The sequence below is a fragment of the Trematomus bernacchii genome, unplaced genomic scaffold, assembly GCF_902827165.1.
Source record: "Trematomus bernacchii unplaced genomic scaffold, fTreBer1.1, whole genome shotgun sequence".
NCBI classification, from domain to species: Eukaryota; Metazoa; Chordata; class Actinopteri; order Perciformes; family Nototheniidae; genus Trematomus; species Trematomus bernacchii.
Genome location: NW_022987524.1, coordinates 1,382,780 through 1,406,588, shown reverse-complemented (window position 1 = coordinate 1,406,588; position 23,809 = coordinate 1,382,780). Strand labels below are relative to the sequence as shown.

Genomic DNA, 23,809 nt, shown 5'->3' with positions numbered 1-23,809 from the left:
TTTCTTTAATAGTTACTAACATTAAATATTTTAATGAGATATGGACCGCAAAACAAAAAATGTGCCTGAATAACGAATTTAGCAGTTGACATAAAAGTCAACTGAGTGTCACTTTCAATGACAGTGTTGTGTTTTTATTTTATGAACCTTTTACATTAAAAACAAGTAAGAATTTTCAAAAGGTCTTATGTTTTTTTTCCGGGGGGGGGGGGGGGGGGGGGGGGAGGCCCTTTTTCCAGTTTAGAGCAATAGCCCCTCCAAATGTCTGTGCACGTCCCTGCCTTGCTCTTTAACCTGATAGTTGTTTTCCCTTCTGCAGTGAGACCTGAGCAACAGGACCCTCTGGAAAACACGAGTTGAATGTCTGGCTTTTATTATGAAAACTCAGACAGGAAGACCACCCTGTCTCACTGCTTGTATCTTGTCAGTCTTCATTTCAGGGTTGGCGAGTGTTCCAGCCCTCAGCAGTGGAGCGACTCTGGCAGCCGTGGCGGCCGCCTCTCACCCTCCCACGTCCCGCTCTCAGTAACCGCCTGAGCTGCTGATGCGCCCGGCCGCCATCACTGGCCGTTCGCTCCTCGCACCTCCGCTGAGAGCCCCTCTCCTCACCAGGGACCCCTGTCATCATAACACCCGAAAACAACTCGCACTCTGGACTTCAGAATACGCCACCGAGCAGTACTTCACCCTCCGTTTCTGAATGACGGGCGGTCGGTTCGACTTTGACGATGGTGGCACCTACTGCGGAGGCTGGGAGGACGGCAAAGCCCACGGCCAGGGTGTGTGCACCGGACCCAAGGGCCAGGGTGAGTACTCGGGCTCCTGGTCCAACGGATTCGAGGTGGTCGGCGTCTACACCTGGCCCAGCGGGAACCTGTACCAGGGCTACTGGGCGCAGGGGAAACGCCACGGACTCGGCGTAGAAAGCAAGGGGAGATGGGTGTACCGGGGAGAGTGGACTCACGGGTTCAAGGGCCGGTACGGAGTCCGGCAGAGCCTGAACACACCGGCCAGGTACGAGGGCACCTGGAGTAACGGACTGCAGGACGGATATGGCGTGGAGACCTATGGCGATGGAGGTAAGAGGGGAACACCTGGGGGACAGATTCTGATCGAGTAACTGTTTGCAATTTGTATTAGTTGACATTTGGCCCAGGCTCGTTAACATGTGGTAGCCTTTCAACTTGGAATAGTCAATGTGTTGTCTCAATTAACCCTACAGAGCTGATTGTTTATGGCGACGGAGGTGAGAGGCAACCATAACAAGTGCAATGATAAAATGAGCAATGAACTGTGCAAAAGGAATTATATAACTTTTAATAAGAATAATAAAGACAATGAAGATAATAGTAATAATGGAAGTAGAGGAAGGATACCTTTATTTTGTGAAGTTATTTAAATCTCATGTTATAATCAAATATCTGGTCATTACATTTAATAAAAATGTAATTATATTTTATATAGTTTTCATTTCATATAAACATTTAGTTAAAATGCCCTTATTTATTGTACTTTGTTAGGCTACATTGTTTTTCTTTGTGAGTGCATTAAATAGCATAAAATAGAGCTTGAATTAAAAGAATAAAAGTGCCAGAGAAGTATGCCATAGATATCGGTACCGAGGTCTGGTCTGTCCTGTAGACCTTAGACCTGGGTCCTCCAGGAGCATCTGATCGGTCGAAAAAAAAAAGCAAAAGTGGCAAAGCAAACTGATTATCCCTGCATTCAAATATAGAGAGATGTCAGAGCGGGGCCTGCCTCATAGCACTGACATCCACTCTAACATAGTCCCCTAGAAACACTTTTTATGCTTCCCAATAGGGATGCTCCGATCGATCAGGCGCCGATCGTTATCGGCGATATTCACTCTTTGCCGATAGATCGGTGCTCTCTATAAAGGCCGATAAGGAGAGCCGATCACATGACGTAAAATACATGACACTTTTCTCTGTGCGCGGATAAAACAAGCTCGCCAAAACAAGCTCGCCAAAAGGGCTTCACCAGTCTGGCAGTATTTTAAGTGTCCGAAAATGACAATAAAATAGCGGTTTGCAACGTGTGTGAAGCAGAAATCCTGCAGCTCCACCTGCTGTGACGGACCGGTGAGCGGAGCAGAACACACACTAAGAGTTAGACCTAACACACTTAGCCATTTAATCTACCTCTGGAACAAGCTAAACTAGTTATAAATATATTTATTCTTCACTGTCGGGTCACTCATTACCAGTGTTGCCAACTTGGGGACTTTCTTGCTAAATCGGGCAACTTTCCAAACCCTCCGGCTACTTTTTTTTGTCAAAAGCGACTAGCGACAAATTCAGCTACTTTTTCTGGTGTTATTGGAGACTTTCTGGTGTTTGGAGAATCTGACGTGATAGCACGTAATTGTTACGCAGTTACTTTCCTCAACGAGCAGCGGGTGCTGAGCCCCTCCGCCGTCTCACAGCCTCGCGCGGCAGCTGCACTCGAGCAGAGAGGTGGCAAAGTGACCCAAAAGAGACACACTACGCGTCCAGACCATGGTCCAGACTGAATATTAATCGAGCATGCGCAAAGCCATCGCTGATCCCGCCCTGGCTTGCAGTGTGTCTCTTTTGGGTCACTTTGCCAGTCCCAAGCCCAGATAAAGAAGGAAGGTAGCAATTCCATCCCACATAACAATTTTTTGGATTAAATGTGACTAATTCTTTAACAATACTGGACAAAATGTATGTATGTAATGTTGGTCTACACCAGGGGTGCCCAACCAGTCGATCCACAAAGGTTCATGAGAACTTAGTTCATGAGAACTCTTTAGTTCTCATGAACTAAGTACAGATCGCGTTCACACCGGAATAAATTCCTGGGGAAGGATTAGGCCAGGGGTGCCCAACCGGTCGATCGCGGGGAGATTCCCAGTCAATCGCGAGATGTGTCTAAAAATAGAACAACAATATTCTGTTTTATCGTTAATGTCCTATTACATAATCTTCCTGTGCCAGAATAATGCACTTGAACGCATCAAAGCTTTGTGATTGGCGTGACCCCATATGTCGGGGCGTGGCTGGTGGGCAGTGGGCACTAGTTAGCTGACGTTGTCCGTGTCAACAGGAGTGACAGTCCGCACACACACAAGACCGCAATTATGGCAGAAGCAAAAAAGCCCAAAATATATAATTTTCACTCCGAGTGGGAGGATGATTATTTTTGTATCTATTCCAATTCAAAGTCCATCTGTCTCATCTGCAATGCGAGCGTGGCTTTATCGAAGAAGGGTAATTTAGGAGCGGCATTTCAAAACAGTGCACAAACGCTACGAGACGGAATTCCCTCCTAACCCCTAGATTCCACCGGGTCCGTCTGCGTCGTGATGATGAATGCATTTTTTTACCACTAAAATACAGCAACACATCTTTGATTCATGTCGTTTATAACTGGGATATTACAGTTATTATTAACTTTGTCTGTACAAAGTAGCCTGTCCAGGAAATATGCCCAAATCAACAAAAACTGCGAGCCGGCAGACAAGACGCTCCGCTTCTGAAATGCTTCTGAAACGCGCCCGGTAGGGTATGACGCCGGAGGAGGCCGGGCCAAAACCGCGGCGCAGCCGTGACGTGACGCAGACGGACCCGGTGGAATCTAGGGGTAATTCTGCCCTACGCTCCCAAAAGGTGAGGGACCTGAAAGGACAGCTAAATGCACAGCAGTCAATTTTCACCAGGCCCAACAACAAGAGCAAGGCTGCTACCATAGCATCTTATCGTGTCAGTCAGGGTTTGCGAAACACATGAAGTCTTTCAAAGACGGCGAAGTTGTGAAAGAAGCATTCCTGGAGGCTGCCGACGCGCTTTTGGGGACAGTGAAAATAACAGTAGCATTTCAACAGGTTTTTCATATCAGTGTTTCCCCTAGGATGGAGTCATAGCAGCGGTGCTAAGGCACGTGGGCCCAGCATAATGTATGTGCGAAGTGCGCCCCGTCAATTTGTTTCTATGTGTCTGCCAGCACAAGAAAGGCTCTTGAGGCCTAGTACCAGGGCCGGTTCTAGCCAATTTGCTGCCCTAGGCGAGATTTTATATATAAAGAATAAATGAAAAATCTCTACAAAAGACAAATACACTACAAAAACAGAAACTTATTGACATAGGTAATATACGTCAAAATGGCTTCAAATGTATTCAGTATTGTAAGAACATGTTTTAATTGGGAGGTGGACGTCACATCCTCTAGGGGGGTCCGGGGGTATGCCTCCCCGGGAAGATTTTTTTGAACATTTTAAACTAAAATGCTTCAATCTGGTGCACTTTGAGCAGAATTACTAGAGACGTGATCTAGGGGGTACAACTCTAAAACACCCATATGAAAAATATCAGTTTACATTTTAATAATCAAATAAGTATATGAACATAACCAATAACCTACCATAGCCAATAACAAATAAATGTAACTTATTTTATTTTTGTTGTTCATTCATATCTTATTTTACCTAGTTAACATTTATTTATTTATGCATATTTTTGTATCTCTCCAACTTTAAACGATATTTTTGGTTTACTCTCCTATAGTATGCATTGGAATGATTTCAAACCTGTTTTTATTTATCCTAATAATTATAAAGGAGTGCCTTGGAAATATGTGTTTACATAATTTGTGGTCAAAACGTTTGAGACCCACTGAGATAACTTAGACTAAAATTAATTATCTAAACACTCAGAGAGTCCTTTACCTCACTGAGCCTCTCAGTCTGACAGGAGAGCTCTCCTCCACCCTGGTTGTAGAAACATCTACTTCTTATATCCGTTAGCGCAGCTAGCACCAGATTCTAATAACAACAACGCCGGTACCGGTGCGCCCTCTCTCTCTCCCTCGCTCGCTCTCTCGCTCCCACGCTCGCACTTTAGCTGTGAGCTGCGGGCGCCTGATAAGCCAACATCCCACACTTTCATCACTTACAGCGCCCATCGTACAGGGCAAATGAAAAGTGTAACCGGGGTGAAAAGGGTGTTACATTTACTTAATTATGAATGTTGTTACATCAAGGCCAAAAATTTGGATGAGCACCAACGGTCAAAAAGGTTTTTTCCCCTCCCAGAGCTACCAGCGCAGCGCCCCCCAGATCTGGTGCCTATTATATAGGGCCTATGCCAAAAATCGGCCCTGCCTAGTACATACAGTGGCAATGTCTCAAGATTTTGCAAAAATACACCTTTATTGAACATACAGTAACATAAATACTACAAATCCACATAACAAACAATCAAAAATGAAAAAGTATTTTTTTTTGGGTAACTGGCTGGCGCCCCCTAGCAGCGGCGCGCATATTTCAGCAGCAGCACTATTTGTATATATGGGAAACACTGGATATAATAAAAACTCAAGTTAGATACCTTATTAATCAGCTGTAAGTTTTAGTTTGTTTGAACTTATTCATTATAATTATTGTACAAAATGATATAAGAATGCAAACATTAAGATCTGTTCTGTTTAAATTGATTATAGTCTATTATCAATTCAGGTTAAGAAACTTGTGTTGCTTGCATCCTATTTTAAAGGCATTTCTTTTTATACTCTACTAAAATGCAACAAAAAGGGTTTGATTCTATTAATTTTGTCTTTTTTATTGCACTTTGGCAGCAGATTCCTGTGTAGCTACAGATCTGAGTTGTCTTATTAGTAAGCCTAATTTATACTTTTGTAGCAACACTATTTTTATATACATGTAATGGCAAAGAAAGGGTTCAGTGTCTTTTCTTTTTTTCCTGTGTCATATGTGGCAGCACTGTTCAATGTTTCTTGAAAACATGACACACTGTAGTATGTGACGTGTGAATAAACTCCAACTCTGTATCAACAACACTGTTGTGTAACTTCAGTTAAATACTTGTATGTGTGTAGATTAGAAAGAGGTAAGATAAAGGATCTGCAGTATTTTATGAAGTATTCATCGTACAAAGGTCAGTTTTATACAAGTAGAAGTGTGTATTTACCTGGTAGTAGGCTGTCACTAATGGCTACGCCTCTCTATTTGGACTGGTAGATCTCGGCAGACTGGCCACTTTAAAAGTAGCTCTCGGTTCAAAAAAGCTACTGGTCTAGACAAAGCATTAAAGTCATCAAGTGATTGACTAACATAATTTTTTTTTTTTTTAAATCAACAGAAGGAAGTTCATTTGTAGTTCTAAACACATTAAGGGTGTTTTTTTCTTCACTTTTTGTATATAAAATATGCAAATTAGGCGATGACGTCATTTAGCGACTTCTAGCTACTTTTAGGACAGCCAACAGCTACTTTCCTTACTATGGAGTTGGCAACACTGCTCATTACTGGATCAGTGAGCTGCATGAAACGGATATTGACAGGCTGACAGGAGAAAGGGAGAGAGGAAAAGAGAGCGCTCCCGCTCATTTCTCCCGTGTTATTATCCAAAGTTAATGTAAATTTGAATAATGTACTTCATTTGAATGTAATAATTATGTTGGTTGTTGTTTGTGGAAGCGCCAGTGAATGAGCCCCATTAACTGAGTTTTAAACATCACTTTAAATGGAAGATCCTCATAGCCCCCACCCACTCGATCGGATCGGCGATCAGTATCGGCCGATACTGATTCCGTCGATCGGCGATCGGTCCCAAAATTGGCGATCGGAGCATCCCTACTTCCCAACTTTGAATAATATAACATTTTCAAAGTGTTGTCAACGTTCCAAATAAAGCCAGTTAGCTTCAGTTAGCTAGAGCAACAATAATGCCCATGTGTTCTGCATCAACCAACCAGAGGCTTTTGCTCTACATTTACACTGTTTACATATGCAGTAACTAAACTTCTGCAGACTTTAAGCCTAAACTAATTGTAACAAGCCTGATCTTGCTACCTAGCTGGGTAGGTATGGCCTAGCATTGTTAGCTAGCTCCTGTTTTCTTGAGCATTCCAAGAGCAAGCATGTCTCTTTTATCTTCAAAGTTGTGTGTTGTCTATGAGGAACATCTTCAGAATGAAAATGCTGCCAACGTAACGCTGAATTATCTGCTGTTGTTGCTCTCTGCCTGGCTAGTTAGCAGCTACATAGGTGGCCTTTTCAGCCTTGTCAAGCTGAATCAAATATTTTAGTTTATGTGTTTGTTTACTGTGTTTGTTTACAGCAGTAGCTAGATAGCTTATTAAGAATTTGCATTTGTTGTGCCTCTCGCTAACAGGTGATAACTGGACACTTCTGCTAGCATTTTTCAGCTAGCTGCGATAAATCTGCTGACGTTGTCGTTGTTTTTTTATGGAGAGAACAATTCCATTTGCGTTGCACACCGCTTGAAATTGCCATCAAGCAAACTGCTTTGGTTTTCATTATTTCAACTGTGACCTTTATCACTGCTGACCTTTCAAAGCGCAACCAATCAGAGAACAGCTGTATGAACCATAGAAACGTCACTAACTACCTATTTTCAACAAAAGGCTTTGCACCCTACTTGGTCTAGCAAATAGCAAATATTGTATGTGAAGGCAGATTAAAGAGGCAGGAGGCATGTGATTGGCTAAAAGGTTATATGAGAATGACCAACAACCAATGGCATATACCCAAGAGGTTCTGCCAATGGATCTGAAAACTAACAGCTACTTTCATGTGATGGTTGAACTTAATAAACTGAGGGACACCAACAGGTGGTCAGACATGTTCTGGAAGGAGAGCAGAGAACCCTCTCTTTTGGAGGGTAAATTAAACCATAATAATAATTAAGATGTTTGTTGAAATAGCACAGAGTAGACATTTAAAAAAAAAAACCTAACTGAAACTCGGCCGCACGGTCCCCTCGTTCCTTGGAAGAGGCGGAGAGGTGGGTGTTTGTCATCTGCTGGTGGACTAACCGGAGAGAATTACAGTGCTTGCCTCGACGGGGAGGGATTGCATTGAATTAAAGCAGCGGGAGCAAACGCTTGCCTCGGGGAGGGAGAAAAAAAGCCACAGCGGAGAATAAACAGAAGGGCAACCATGGCAACCATGCGCGGGAAGTCTTCTTCGCTGCTTTTGTGGCAGACTACAGCGCCACTTACAGGCCTGGCATATGTACTACAGCGTCTCCAGCGCTTTCGAGCGGCAATGGCCGGCCGTGGCCCAACCCCACATTCCCCTGATAGGTGGAGAGTTGGCCCAATAGCCGTAGCGCCACCGTCCTGACGTCAGGACAGGGTTCAAATCTGGATCAGTTTTTATCAGATCCGTTGCAGCCCCGTTTTTAGAGATTTGGGTATGGAGGAAAATAGAGAGGGTTGTGTTTTCTGACACTTGGTGAGTTCCCTGGAACACCGGGGACACATATTCATGTATAAAAGACGTACAAAAGTGCATTTTGCATGATAGGTCCCCTTTAAGGTAGTAATATTAGATCTACTAGATATTTTAATATTATTTATGCATCTGCCATTTCCTTATATGAACTTTAGATAAGGTCTGGAGAATCAGGTTTGGACATTCCCGAGTCTGGAGTTTCCCTTTTAAAAATGAAGCACACAACAGCAGATTGTCCGTGTCAATTTCACTTACTAGGTAACGGTTGGCACATGGTAAGTGTAACCAGGAGGCACGTTATGAGACACATTTAAGCATGGTTATGTAGCGTGCTTGTGATTTGTTTATTAAAAACCAAGTGTCTTTCTTTTCCTTACATTTTTAAGATGATTTTGGCAAAGACACTTACAGACAGATATTACATAACTGTTGTCTCTCCAGTCATCATGAATGCTTGTTTTCATCAGGTTTCACACCATAGACGCCAGTTGTCATAGAGATAGCTTACCTGATACTATGGGTTCAATATTCAAATATCAAATCAAATCAAATCAAATTAAATCAAGTTTTATTTATAAAGCACATTTAAAAGCGATTTTTGGTCGAGCCAATGTGCTGTACATGTAATAAAAACACATTACTACAATCACAATAACAGACAATAATTTACAACAGAAATATTAAAAAAAAAAACACAAGGAATAGTCAGGAGTCGTGCTCCGCTCTGACTAGAAGGCCAGAGAGAAGAAGTGTGTTTTTAGTGAGGATTTAAAAACCATAGTGTCTGGGCCGACCTCACATGGAGGGGCAGAGTGTTCCAGAGCCTAGGGCCAGCTGCTGCGAAGGCTCGGTGACCTCGGGTTTTAAGCCTGGTCTTGGGCACTACCAGCAACAGCTGGTCAGCAGACCTTAAAGCTCTGGCTGGGGTGTAGCGCTGGAGGAGTTCAGCTATATAGGCCGGAGCCAGCCCATTTAGGGCTTTAAAAACAAATAAAAGGATTTTAAAATCAATTCGGAACCAAATTGGAAGCCAGTGCAGTGAGGCCAGAATTGGGGTGATGTGGTCACGCTTTTTGTGGCCAGTGAGAAGACGTGCAGCTGCGTTTTGGACTAGCTGCAGGCGTTTAATTGAGGCCTGGTCCATACCCACATACAGAGCATTGCAATAGTCCAGTCTTGAGGTAACAAAGGCGTTAATAACCCTCTCTAGGTCTTTAAAAGATAAATACGACTTGGTTTTGGACAATAGTCTTATTTAAAAAAAAGCAGGATTTGACTACGGTGCTGACCTGCTTTTCGAATTTAAAAGTGCTAGTGAAGGTCACTCCAAGGTTCTTGACAGAGGGGAGGATGTTTTCATTGAGAGAGCCCAGAATATCAACTGGAAAATATATATATATATGAAATATATCTAATGATTGGATATTGATTTGAGAAAATGTTTTTATTTGGAAGCAATAGAGCGGTGCAGTGATGACATATTATATATGACCAAAGTTACTTGACAAGAAACAATGGGGTTTTTCCATTGGATTTCAGAATAATGCAGAATCTAAGATCATTGACAAACACACATTTATGATATTTGCACGTTTTGTTTACCAGAATAATCTGCACATATTAACACCACTTTTATGAATTTTGAAGCGTAAATACTTTCACCAGATGTAAATAGCTAACGTTTGGCTATGAACAAGTTATATCATGACTTCACCACCGCTAATCTAAAAGCAGACTTGTATTCGCTGTGATGAAGTTGTCGGCCTCCTTTGGTTACTTGTGAGCCACCGCCGTTTTTATAACTCATAGATTACATGCATTCACCAGTGGGGTATTTACTGAAATTTTTTAATGTCATAGCACAAAATGTGAAAATCTCTTAAACTTGTGTTAATCACATATCTTATTTCAGGCTTCAACACAAAAACTTGTTCAAAAAGCAGAAGTGATGAAATGCTGACTTATTTCTGGGGTTTTAGGACTCATTCCAGCACCACTGTAGCCTTACTTGAATTTAAAGGGGCAGAGTAATGTAATAAATTCAGGTAAACACTATTAGAATGTCTTATGCGGCTCTAGAGGCGCAAAATAAAACGGATGATGTCTTATCTAAAGAGACAGAGAGAAGAAGAGAGAAGGAGTTAACCAGGCAGGGGGGCTCTAACAAAAGTTGCATCGTGGGAAGTGTAGGAATATCTGAAAATCAAGCCATACAATACTAGGGACTGACAGATGTGAAGTCTTTTACACCTCTGCTGCATTGATTTTACCATTCTGTATCTCCTAACACTTTATGGAAGTTGAGTGCCCTTTACACCTGAATCCTCATTAAAGAACTCACCAAACCAAGCTGTAGGCTAGGCATTACAAAGCTTACTTTCACTCTGTAATCTGTGTTTGTTAATGTATTCTACACTTTGAGTCAGAGGGCTCAGAGTTAATGCTATACATTAACTGCAGGGTAGTTAATGTATAGCAGTACCAGGTTTGTAGAGCTTCTTGTACCCAGTACTGGTTATATGAAACCCTTTCGGCTGCCCTGCAAGGGGCCTCTCTATCTTTAGCTCGGCCCTGCACCTTGATGTGACAGGATTAATCCATCTTGGTTTGTGAAATGGTTCTTAGCCGCTGCATTAGGATTTTGCCAATCCCACGTTTTTAAAACTGCAATGATTTGGTTCACCTGGTCACTGTAAAACAGTGCTAGTGTAAAACTAGCCTGTTGAGCTAAGATTGCACATTCTCCTGTAGTAGGTAGCAACAGCTTCAATCTTAGTAGTGCATTATAGTGGAATGTATTACTTTGATACAGTAACTTAAAAACAAAACAAATTGAGGGCATGCAATTTCATTTTTATTTTGAAAGAGATAAATATAACCATAACACAATTTATTTTGTACAATAGCAGAGAATCATAATCTGGTTCTATGCCAAGTAGGTGTACACATACAAGGCATCTGCTTTAGTGTATAATGGTGAATACATAAACATGGTATAAGGAAATAAGTTGTAAGAGAAAGATAAATAAGAGAACGATTATAAGAAGAAAATATTACATTTATAATATAAATGTTTTAAATATATTTAATATGATAAAAATAGCCACATGGAATATACATACAGAAAAAGACAGTGTATCAGATTTGAAAGGGGTAGTGTTATACAGAAATATACAAAATAATCAGAGGGATAAGCTAGGCTCTCTTAAAAGGAACAAGATATTTGAGATTTCTTTTGTATAATTGTAGAATGGCTGTCGTAAATATTAACCTAACAATAATTACAACTTTTTTACATTAATAAAAGCAGTATTCTTTTTAGGGTTCACATTCAAAACGTATCGAACTGAAACAAGTGCACTTCTTTTGCATCCAAGTAGGGATGCTCCGATCGATCGGCCGCCGATCGATATCGGCCGATACTCACTCTCTGCCGATCGATCGGAGCTATTTCATCTACCTCTGGAACAAGCTAAACTAGTTATAAATATATTTATTCTTCACTGTGGGGTCACTCATTACTGGATCAGTGAGCTGCAGGAGATACTGACAGGCTGTCAGGAGAGAGAGAGAGGGGGAGAGAGGAAAAGAGAGCGCTTCCGCTAATTTCTCCCGTGTTATTATCCAAAGTTAATGTAAACTTGAATAATGTACTTAATTTGAATGTAATAATTATGTTGGTTGTTGTTTGTGGAAGCGCCAGTGAATGAGCCCCATTAACTGAGTTTTAAACATAACTTTAAATGGAAGATCCCCATAGGCCCCGCCCACTCGATCAGATCGGCGATCGGTATCGGCCGATACTGATTCCGGCGATTGGCCCCAAAATTGGTGATCGGAGCATCCCTACATCCAAGGATGACACATTTTCAAGTATTAAATTAGCTAAAAAATTATAAATTGGAAGTATTTACTATTCCAAAGCAGCAAGAGTTAGAGGAGGTGGAGCTGTGTTTGCATTGCAGCGGTGTGTGGAGAGGAGAGAGAGCACAGCTGGTATCAGTGTATCAGTGTATCATGGAGGGCCATGATTACTTCATGTGGACGTCTGTCTTGGTTAAACATATGCAGTAATCACTGCTGACAGCAGCATTTCCTCTGGTCTCCTGGGTGAAGCTCCTGTGTTAACTAGGTGCTGTGAGTCCTTGATCATTTTAGTTTTCAAATCCCTTTTTAAGCGCCTTTAGTTTGACATGATTTGTTATTTCTATTAAATTTGACTTTTAACGTATATTCAATCCAATGTCATTATGTGTTTATAGAATATTTATATTCTGTTGACGGACCAAAAAATGGGGACATATATTTGTTTAATTCCTATCCACATGACAGGGAATTGTTTCCATTGGCAGCTACAGATCTGAGCACCCAGCACACCATTTGGAGCTGTCTGGGAAGGAAATGTGCAAAATAGATGAACTCTCCTGGCCTTTCTCTTGCTTTGTAAACTGCTGTATAACATATATAAACTCTACTTTTAGTATGACTACTAAAAGTAGAGTTTTGTTTGACGGGACACAGTGATGAGTGTTTCAGGAGTGTACCTCCTCCGCTCATCCTCAGCTGGTCTGCTAACCATCCCCACCCCACGCCTCGTCACCATTGGTGCTCGGGCTGTTAGATGCATTGCTCCCAGACTCTGTTACTCCCTCCCCCACACATCGGACAGTCTGACACAATCACCACATTCAAATCCCAGCCTCCTCACTGTAGCGCTCTCCATCCTCTGTGTCCCCTGAGTAACCGCTCCCTATCGTCTGTGTCCCCTGAGTAACCGCTCCCTATCGTCTGTGTCCCCTGAGTAACCGCTCCCTATCGTCTGTGTCCCCTGAGTAACCGGTCCCTATCGTCTGTGTCCCCTGAGTAACCGCTCCCTATCGTCTGTGTCCCCTGAGTAACCGCTCCCTATCGTCTGTGTCCCCTGAGTAACCGCTCCCTATCGTCTGTGTCCCCTGAGTAACCGCTCCCTATCGTCTGTGTCCCCTGAGTAACCGCTCCCTATCGCCTGGGTCCCCTGAGTAACCGCTCCCTATCGTCTGTGTCCCCTGAGTAACCGCTCCCTATGAGTAACCGCTCCCTATCGTCTGTGTCCCCTGAGTAACCGCTCCCTATCGTCTGGGTCCCCTGAGTAACCGCTCCCTATCGTCTGTGTCCCCTGAGTAACCGCTCCCTATCGTCTGTGTCCCCTGAGTAACCGCTCCCTATCGTCTGGGTCCCCTGAGTAACCGCTCCCTATCGTCTGTGTGCCCTGAGTAACCGGTCCCTATCGTCTGTGTCCCCTGAGTAACCGCTCCCTATCGTCTGGGTCCCCTGAGTAACCGCTCCCTATCGTCTGTGTCCCCTGAGTAACCGCTCCCTATCGTCTGGGTCCCCTGAGTAACCGCTCCCTATCGTCTGTGTCGCCTGAGTAACCGCTCCCTATCGTCTGTGTCCCCTGAGTAACCGCTCCCTATCGTCTGTGTCCCCTGAGTAACCGCTCCCTATCATCTGTGTCCCCTGAGTAACCGCTCCCTATCGTCTGGGTCCCCTGAGTAACCGCTCCCTATCGTCTGTGTCCCCTGAGTAACCGCTCCCTATCGTCTGGGTCCCCTGAGTAACCGCTCCCTATCGTCTGTGTCCCCTGAGTAACCGGTCCCTATCGTCTGTGTCCCCTGAGTAACCGCTCCCTATCGTCTGGGTCCCCTGAGTAACCGCTCCCTATCGTCTGTGTCCCCTGAGTAACCGCTCCCTATCGTCTGGGTCCCCTGAGTAACCGCTCCCTATCGTCTGTGTCCCCTGAGTAACCGCTCCCTATCGTCTGTGTCCCCTGAGTAACCGCTCCCTATCGTCTGGATCCACTCTGATTTTCTCCTCCATGATCGTATGTTTGTGTTTTTATCATGTTCTGTTGCTTATAACCTCTTAGAGTATTTACCAAATTGTACGGTGTCCTTGGGCATCATGAAAGGCGCCCTTAAATCAAATGTATTATTATTGTTATGTAAATGCTTTCTATGAATATCTTTACAGTAATTTCACATTATATTAGAGATATATGCCTGTTTAGCTCTGTCTCTGCAAGTTGATTTGGAATTGAGTTTTTAGGTTTCATTTCTAGGACCTCATATAACTTCCATGCATTTCATTTTAAAGAAGTAAGGCAAATAAAAGATGAGGGAGGAAAGAACTGGACCACATATGTTTGGGTTATAAGGGCTCACTTGCTTAAAGCATTTCAATGGTGTGGTAAAAAAAAAAAAAGCATATAATAATATTGTAAAATGTATTTCCTATTCTCGAGACAGTTTTCTGATTCATGGTAAATGCTGACATTTTTAACATATTGTGGGAGGGGGGACATCTTCAACTCAACTACATTTTTGTGATGCGCTGCTTTGAGTATGTGCTTTTGTAACACACAAAGGCAGCAAATACTACTAAATACTATATGTCTAGTGCAGCAGCCATACAATAGACTGAATGTGCAGATATCAAATCAGTTTCACAGTCAATGTTGCAGTCAACAAATGAAGAAAATACAAATCTGTGATAAATAATGCTAATAATACTAACAGAATATAGAGCAATACAGATTGCAGTCAACTAATATGGTCATTTACATAATACATTACATGGGGAGCTTTAATGAGAGAGTAATTAACCTCCTACATCTGTGTTTTTTGTCCCATTCACCTGGGTTAAACACTATATTTTATTTAGATTAAATATAAATAATGGATGAATCAGAGGATGCCCAGAACGGATAAATCGCAATAATTTTACACAAATAAAAAATGAAAAGAACATTTGTGAACGACTTGTTGATGTTTTCAATCCTTTTAGAAAAATTAAAAATAAATTCAAAAACTCAGAAAAAGAATCACTTCAAAATGCTGTAAGATCCTTACTATGTGAAGAGCAGCTTCTAGAACACAGTCTTATGTGATATATATCAGTCAGTCTGCCAGAGAAGGCTTAGACCACATAGCAAGGTAGCTGCTTGGAGTTATGTTTGGCCAGCCAACAGACTTCCCGGTGTCTCAAGTTACTTCCATCTTTTAAAATAGCACATTCTCACATTCTCAAACTGCAGCCATAAGGGCCACAGCCCGAGCTTTATCACCTAATGACGCTCGCTGGTGGTGCTTTAAGCAACTGTTTTATGTCCAAACCTTTCAATCTGCAGCACACTGAGGCAAACGTACAGGTGTTAGGATCAGAGTGTGTCGTCTACACTCTCTAGGGGTTTAGCTTCAAGGCAAGCTCCAAAGATTCTACAATTTCATAGAAGTACACACTGAAAATACAATGTAGATGTTTCATTTCACAAAATCAAGTTAATAAATAAATGGCAGTGTTGTTCCTAGGTGCTTTGGCCTTTTATGGTGTGTTTACAGTCGATGCAAAGCAAATTCTTTGTGCGGCACGTTAATATATAAAGTCAATGCAAAACCGTTGATAGAGCCAAATGGAGAGAGTGATGCAACATTTGTTAACTGAAGCCAGTAATCTAGTGTTGAGATTATGGACCTGTCATCCTTTAAGTTGTTGAATCACAAAAGGAAACCATCAGCCCTAGGCCAGGTATCTGTGCAAACCATGGACTGCTGCTTTATTGTTGCCTGCATGACTTAATTCTGAGTGTGCAGCAATAGTAGCTTAGCCTAGCCTTGTTTGATCACCATTCAGAAAACAGGCAATATGCAATTTTTTGCTTGCCGTCTATTTTTTTAGCAATCTGACAAAGCTTTAACTTAGTCTTTTACTAATTGTTATTTATTATGGTGTGCCTTGGGCAGCTTTCGAGTATGTTTATTGTAATTCAATTGAAATGTGTTTACTCTGGGATCATACCACTTCGGTTCCCAAGATTGGTTCAGCTAGAGGTCGTAAAAACAGGTGAAATTCTCTGGGCTGTGTGTGTTTCCAGAAGACTTTATGAACCCAGATCAGCAGAGTTTTGTGTCCTGACGTATCTAGGATTTCAACAGCATTCACAAAGCAACAGTGGTTATTTTGTTCCATTGCTAATGAAACGTTGTAGGTGTCTTCATGGAAATAAGCCCCGCCTCCTCTCAGGCTAGCTTGAGTGACAAATAATGCCGCGGCCGAAATCAAGTTCACACAATAAAGTGAACATTTTAGAAATCATCACAACATTTAATATTTAATTATTTTGATTTGATTACATCTTTATTGGACATCTCACTATAATTTATTATGTTTATATGCATCTTATTTTATTTTTCCATTGCACATTCTTACTTCTTATATTTATATAATATATATATATATTTTTTTTTTTTTCTTTTTCACTATTTCATTCATTCTAAAAAGGAACAATTGTTACGAAAACTCATTTCGCACTGGGATTATTAAAGTATTTCTGATTCTGAAAACACTCAATACCTGACCAGGTAAAGTACACAGTACCGAGGAGTTGGAGTTCAGTGATGAGCAGAACATATGAATGAAGCTGTGAGACACATATTTAATGAGAAACAGCTGATTGGCTTACAGACTAGTAAATACCAGTGTTTCCCCTACCATTGTCTTGGAGGGGCGCTGCGCCCCGCCAACGGAGCCCCGCGCCCCCCCTGAAATTCAAGGTGTTTAAAAAAATAATAATAATAATAATCTTTTTTTTTTTTATAATTTTTCTTTTTTTAATTTGGAACCAAATTGCAACTAATCTATATCTACTGTCACTTTTCACATTGCACATGTGCTCTTTTATTAAATAAACTAAACGCTTTCATTTTAAGTTGTGAGTTTAGTGTTAATGACCCTAAGAAACATTGATGCACTAATCAATAACAATAATCCACAGCTCCTCTCTCTGCTCCAGAGGATTACAAATAAAAATGTCCCAATGCAGGATAACCGAGCTAGCTCAGCTTGTTGCTCTGATAACTTAAGTTCCAGAAGTCCATGACTAAAATCCTTCATCCGGTTAAATATTGTTCAAAAAATACCAATTGTATAGCATTAAAGTTCAAGAAAGGATGGTTTGCGGACAAAGAAAACGGTCTTTTCTTCAATTCCTGTATTTTTTCATATCGCAATATATATCGCAGGGGAAGAACATTTCGCAATGTCAGTTTTTTCCAATATCGTGCAGCCCAAATTTAGATAAGTGTGAAGGGGAAGAACATTAGACAAGCTTTTCCTTGCTGTTAATAAGGCCCAATTACTATAATTTATCAAGTTGTTTGAAAGAGTGTGTTTGGTATTGCAGAAAATAACTTTGTGATTTTTTAAGGTTAAATGCAATCGGCAGAAATAAAAAGCTAACGCTTTAAAGGTCCCATTACATGCTTTTCTGGTTATTAGACGTCCCCTTGTGTGTTATGTAGCTTTTTCTGCATGTTAACGGTCTGAAAAGTCACAAACCCTCAAAGTACACCCTGTAGCGAGTAAAACTCTAACACAGAAAAGACCTGCTATGCTGCCCCAGAACGCCTCGTTGGAGATTTCTCTTTTTCAATTTTTTTCTTCCTGGTCTAAGTGACGTAACGATGACCAAATGGACTCCAGACCCCACGCAGCATTCTCATCTGTTTGTCATTACTGGTGTAATTTCCTGGTTGCTCACAAACGCCATTGTAACACATAATCACTGATGTTCCGCTGTAACGGTGGTGGACTCATCAGAACATAGTGGGCGAGCTGACCAATCAGAGCACAGTGGGCTCATAGGGAGGGGGGGGCAGGAGCTCCAACAAGCTGTTTAGGACAGAGAGTGAATACACATACTATACAGAGATGCTGTATGAGAAACCAATGTGAGTTTGGAAAATTGAACAATGTAAATCTATTCTAGTAGACCTCAACAATGGAATTATGATCAGTAGAAATGGCCAAGACATGGGACCTTTAAACTAACTCGATCATGGTCGCATCGCCACGCATTACCACCGCTAAGCCAGAGGCAAACTCTGGTTTTAGGACTTATATTGCACCACTCTGATGGCAGTACTTTGAAAATGTTATTCATAAAAACTGTTAAGCTGCAGTTATTTATAAGAATACGTTGTGAAAAAATAAATGAGAGAAGAGGAAGCAAATTAAATACATAAAATAAAAAATAATTGTAGTCCATAGAGGACCTTCCAGTCGTACAATTAGCAGTGTCACTTATATTGTCCTGGCAAAGTCCTAAATGAGCATCAGGATACCAAACATTTGTGGAGGTGAAAGGTCATAACGAGGAAGGAATCTAAAAGCTAGACAGCAGAGTGAGTGGGGTTGCATCTAAAAATGTATGACATTTACAGTCATACGTGTAAAATGAATAAAACAATTGGGAGAGGACATGATGTTTAATATCTCAGGAAAGATCATGTTAGCTGTTTGGATGAGTCGATGATTACAGTCCCAATAACAGTGCCATAATTAAAGGAGTCTACAAGCTGTTAGTGTTGTGGTCCCCTTAACACAAAAGTGTAAATCCAACTTAACTAGCATGAATAGCCATTGCAATGTTGGTTGTTTGCTTAGAGGGTAACAATATTTCGTCAGCAGTATCATTGCAGTGAGAATTAAAGCAGCTACTATTTATAAATCACAGACTTGGAGTAGTTCACAGATGGTCAGCCCCCTACATGCCCACTATCAACGATAAATAGTCATTGCAAAGCACTTTTCAAGTGTTGATGAAAGTAAAAATAATTGAAAATAATAACGTCATGGTTATTACAAATAATGTAATCTCAAGGAGCTTCAAAACAAAAGAACCATGCGATTTTAAGGGTTAACAGTAGGTAGTTAATAGAGTCAAAATATCTTAGAGACCCAAGTTTAAACGGGAATATACATATGACTAGGACCAGTGGTGTAGTTTCCGTGATACGCTGGTATACGCCGTATCCCCACTAGAAAATGCCAGTGATTTCCGTATACCCTCTTAAAAATGAGCGATGATAGGTAACAACATCATTTTGTGACTGCGCTTTCACGCTTTCGCCCCTTCTGTGTTAATACTTTTGGACGTCGCTAAGCAACAGCAACACACTTTGTTCGGCTCTGACAAACCCCACGTTTCTCTAACGTTATCAGAATTTGATCCGTCCACCATTCAAGTTCGCAGAGCGCTAAACAGGAAGCAAACATGAAACGAAAACAGACGACAATATTTCAATGTTTTCCGAAGTTTTCCCCTACTACCACTACAGAAGAAGAGCCAGGTCAGGCGGCTGTCCTAAAGGTGACAGAGAACGAGCCCGGCGCTACCGCAAAGTTACCCGGTAAGTGAAATTAGCATGGTTATCATTAACGTAACTGTAGCAGGGGATAGTTGGTTAGAACTAGCTAACTTGATCAACGTTAGTGTGGTGGATCAATGGAAGAGAAAGGGAGCGAGATACTGCGTGTGTGTGTGTGTGTGTGTGTGTGTGTGTGTGTGTGTGTGTGTGTGTGTGTGTGTGTGTGGTGTGTGTGTGTGTGTGTGTGTGTGTGTGTGTGTGTGTGTGTGTGTGTGTGTGTGTGAATGTGTGTAGCTGTGTGTGTGTGTGTGTGTGTGTGTGTGTGTGTGTGTGTGTGTGTGTGTGTGTGTGTGTGTGTGTGTGTGTGTGTGTGTGTGTGTGTGTGTGTGTGTGAATGTGTGTAGCTGTGTGTGTGTAGCTTTGTGTGTGTGTGTGTGTGTATGTGTGTATGTGCAGTCATAAACAGAACACAATGTTTATATTATCTCCTTGTTTCGGACACAGATGAGAGCTCCTGGCCAGCCTTGTGGACTGAAAGTCAGGCTAGGGAATTTAAGAACAGGCATCCTTGGTTAGAGTGGAGGGACAGAAAGTTAGGTAAATGTCAGCACACATGCAAAGGAAAGCTGATCTAAACAACAGAAATTCATAAAGTCAATGACTATGCAAATTAGAGTTAATTCATGGTCATGTTAAAAGTGCATTTAAAACATTTGCACCATTCAATTACTATATGTTACTTATCAGTAGTTGTCAAATAATTAGCTATTGAAAAAGTGGAACATTTTTCTCCTTTTATCTGCTTTCCATGCATTTGTTAGCCATGATGTAAATATTGTAAGCATTTTATTAAATACTTTTGAGTAAATCTTGGCTCTTTTCTGCAGATGTTATTGGTAAAAACTTGTATTATGCTAATTAGTCATGGTTTTGTTTATTTCCAGGTTGTGCTCTTTGCAGCGCTACAAAATCAACCGGTGTCCTCACAGAACAACGAGTGTCTATGTCTGAGGAGTGGGTGCACTTTAAGATCCAGTCCTCAGATTCAAGCAGATCAACATCTCTGGCCTCTTTGAGAAACAAGATCAGACGACATGAGACGTCCAGAGCACACAAAATAGCCCAGGAGCTCACGGAGAAGGGTGGACAGGATTTAGTTGGAAATTTGGTGAGAGCTGTGTCAGAGACTGTGTTTGCAGAGACAGATTCTGTATTCAGAACAGCATACTATCTTGCGAAGATGAACCAACCTTTTACTGACCATGATAGTCTCATTGAGCTTCAGGAAAGAAATGGTGCCAACATGGGCACTAGTCTGCACTCAAGGTACAGTTCCACACAAATTGTAGAACACATAGCAAAAGAGATGCAGAAAAAAATAGTTCACAGTATTGTGACGTCTTCAAGCAAGTTGTCTGTTCTCATTGACGAGGCTACATCTATCAGCCACAAATCTGCAATGATTGTCAACTTGAAAGCCTCAGTGGATGGAGCTACTCCTGAATTTTTGTTCCTGGAGCTGGTTGAGCTGGAGAGCCAAAGGGCAAAGGATATAGAAGAAGCTCTGCTGAACTGTTTGGACACTGCAGGCTTCACTGAAGAGTGGCTTCAAAATAACTGGGTCTCATTTGTTTCTGATGGAGCCAGTGTCATGTTAGGCAAGAACTCTGGTGTGGCAACCAGGCTGACAGCAAGGTACCCTACCCTCTTCACATGGCACTGCATGAACCACCGTTTGGAACTGGCTGTATCTGATGCTGTGGATGAGGTTCAGGCAGTCAACCACTTCAAAGTGTTCCTAGAGAAGATCCACAATCTCTACAGTCAGGCCAATACAAATTATTTGAGCTTCTGGAAGCAGCACAAGAAGTGGGCTCGCAAGTCCTGAAAATTGGCAGAGTTTTAAGTACGCGATGGGTGGCCAGCAATTTCCGTTCTGTAAAGGCTGTGTGGACATCATATGAAGCACTCAATAGACACTTTGAAAATGCTGCAGGCGACCAAACAAGAAGCAGCAAAGAGAGACAAACTTATAGAGGCCTGGCACGTCGAATGCAAAGCAAGGAATTCCTGTGTGACCTTGGACTCATGTTTGATGCACTGTCTGAACTTGCAAACCTGTCTCAGCAACTCCAGGCCCATTCTGTCACACTCTTGAGAGCAGACCATCTTCTAAAGCGCACCATCAGAGTGCTGGCATCATTCAAAGATACCCAAGGAGAGAAATTAGAGGAGGCACTGACTGCACAAGTTTTGGGACATTTAGGATATGTTCCCTTGGAGTCAAATGCAAAGCTCACACCAATCAATGCAAAACAATTCCTACAAAGTCTGATCAACAACTTGGAGAAGCGCCTCTCATTTGATGGTGAAATGCTTCATGATCTCAGTGTTCTGGATACAGGCAACTGGCCATCAACCCCTGGCATACGGCATGGTGAGGCACAAGTGAAACGACTCTGCAGGCGGTTCAATCTTGGTGAAGAGCAAGCAGTTAATGGTATGAGAGATTTCCTTGAGCACCCAGACAGTGAGCCTGAAAGCTTAAAGCCACTCATACAATGCATGAAGACCTTCCCTTGCAGCACTGCTGAGTGTGAAAGGGGCTTCAGTCTCATGAACAATATATGCACAGACAAGAGATCGACACTGTTGTTGTCAAATGTAAGTAGTTTGATGATGATCAGCATCAATGGGCCCCCTGTAACACATTTTGAGCCAAGGAAGTATGTCACAACATGGCTGAGAAGCCATCGCTCTGCCACGCAAGCAAGGAGGCAATGCACACCTCAGATGCCTGAGTACAAACATATCTGGAAAGCTCTGTAGACGACCAGACTATGTCTAGAAGTGTTCCATCCTTTTTTCAGGGCTTGTGGACTAACACAGTGAACCCAGTATGGACATGTTGAGTGCTTTTTCAACCCTCATTTATTGAGGTGAAGCTTATTTGTTCATTTGTTTCTTGTTTGAAGCTAATTTGTCTTGTAGCACTTCAAGGATGTTTGCTTGTTCATTTAAGCTGATACAGTACATAGTTTGACAATGATTTATGGAAGATAATAGGGCTGAACAAGTTTGAATAAATATCTAATGCATTGAAAAATATGTTTTAAATGATTATTGTGTGATATTTGTGCAGATCTATGCGAAACAAAGATGTTTTTTTAAGTGTAGAATATGATGTGTGGGTCAGGACATCTGTAGCATGACCATATTTATTGTATATTACTTGAAAATTGCAGTAGGCCATATTGAGATTTTGATAAAAATTTCGATTAATTGTTCAACCCTAGAAGATAAGTGGACTTTTTCCATCATTGTTCATTCTTTTATTTTTGTATTGTTAATGTCACTGGCAGTTAAAAGTCACATAAAAATGCTTATAATACATTGACATGTTGATAACACATAACCAATCTCAAGACTAGTCTATGCATTAGTGAGTGTGATGGTGTTCATGAGGTGTTGCTTCGAGACAGGTGTCGCTCCGCGATGCGTCGCTCTAGGATGGATGAGTACAATTATTACAGTATACCCACTACAAAAAAGTAGACTACACCACTGACTAGGACCCTTGTGAACGGCAGGGAGAAACAGGTAAGACTTACATTTAGATTTAAAATCGGAGAGTGAATCTGACGCCTTAATCCTAGGAGCTGTTTGAGAGACTGTGGCCCAGGTCACCAGATAAAACCAAAATAGCAATCTGGCCGAGGGATACAGCAAAATCATAGGTTCTACATTATGTGCGTTCATCCGTACATAAAATAAAATACGAATATCATTAAAAACATTTATACAAAGGGTCAGAGTGAAAACGAATGTCCACACATAAATATGCTTTATTACAGGGCATAGTTGAATACTCAATTGTGATTGGTCAATTTGGACATTCCAGAGGTCTGTTAAGGAGAACAGACTGTTGTTAAGGAGTATGGGGGTTATTCCCTATCTTTATTCAAGAGCGTGGTCTTTAAATTTGAGAGCATAATTGATTGATTTCACGTTCAGATTATGTATTTTTTCCCTCAAACCCTGTCCTCGCACTCAAATTGTGCCTGCTTGTGCTTAGATTTGCTCTGCTTCTGCTCAAACTGTACGCTTGCACTCAGATATATTGCTGCTTGCACAGATTTCCCGTGTTCCAGCTTAAAACCTTCTCCTCGCACTGATTTCTACTGTGCGCTTGAATGTTTTGTGCAACAACCCTGTCAAAATCCCTCAACCAAAAGGAGGCCAGGTGTCCTTGCGGGTGCGTTCGCTTTACTTATTAGAGCGTCCCGTAAGGGCGGTTACTCTTTGGTTGATAAACTCCCGCCCTCCACGGCTTTCTTACATAATAATAATAATGCATTTTATTTAT

General features: G+C 41.6%; 1 protein-coding gene across 1 annotated transcript in view; it reads left to right on the top strand.

Annotated features, from left to right (window-relative positions):
* Positions 1-490: 490 nt before the first annotated feature.
* The window catches only part of LOC117472997 (junctophilin-1-like), a 45,264-nt gene continuing 21,945 nt past the window's right edge, over positions 491-23,809 (top strand). The window contains exon 1 of the mRNA XM_034118468.1: positions 491-1,079. Within this exon, the coding sequence (XP_033974359.1) occupies positions 701-1,079 (379 nt within the window). The 5' untranslated portion in view covers positions 491-700. The remainder of the gene's footprint in view (positions 1,080-23,809) is intronic.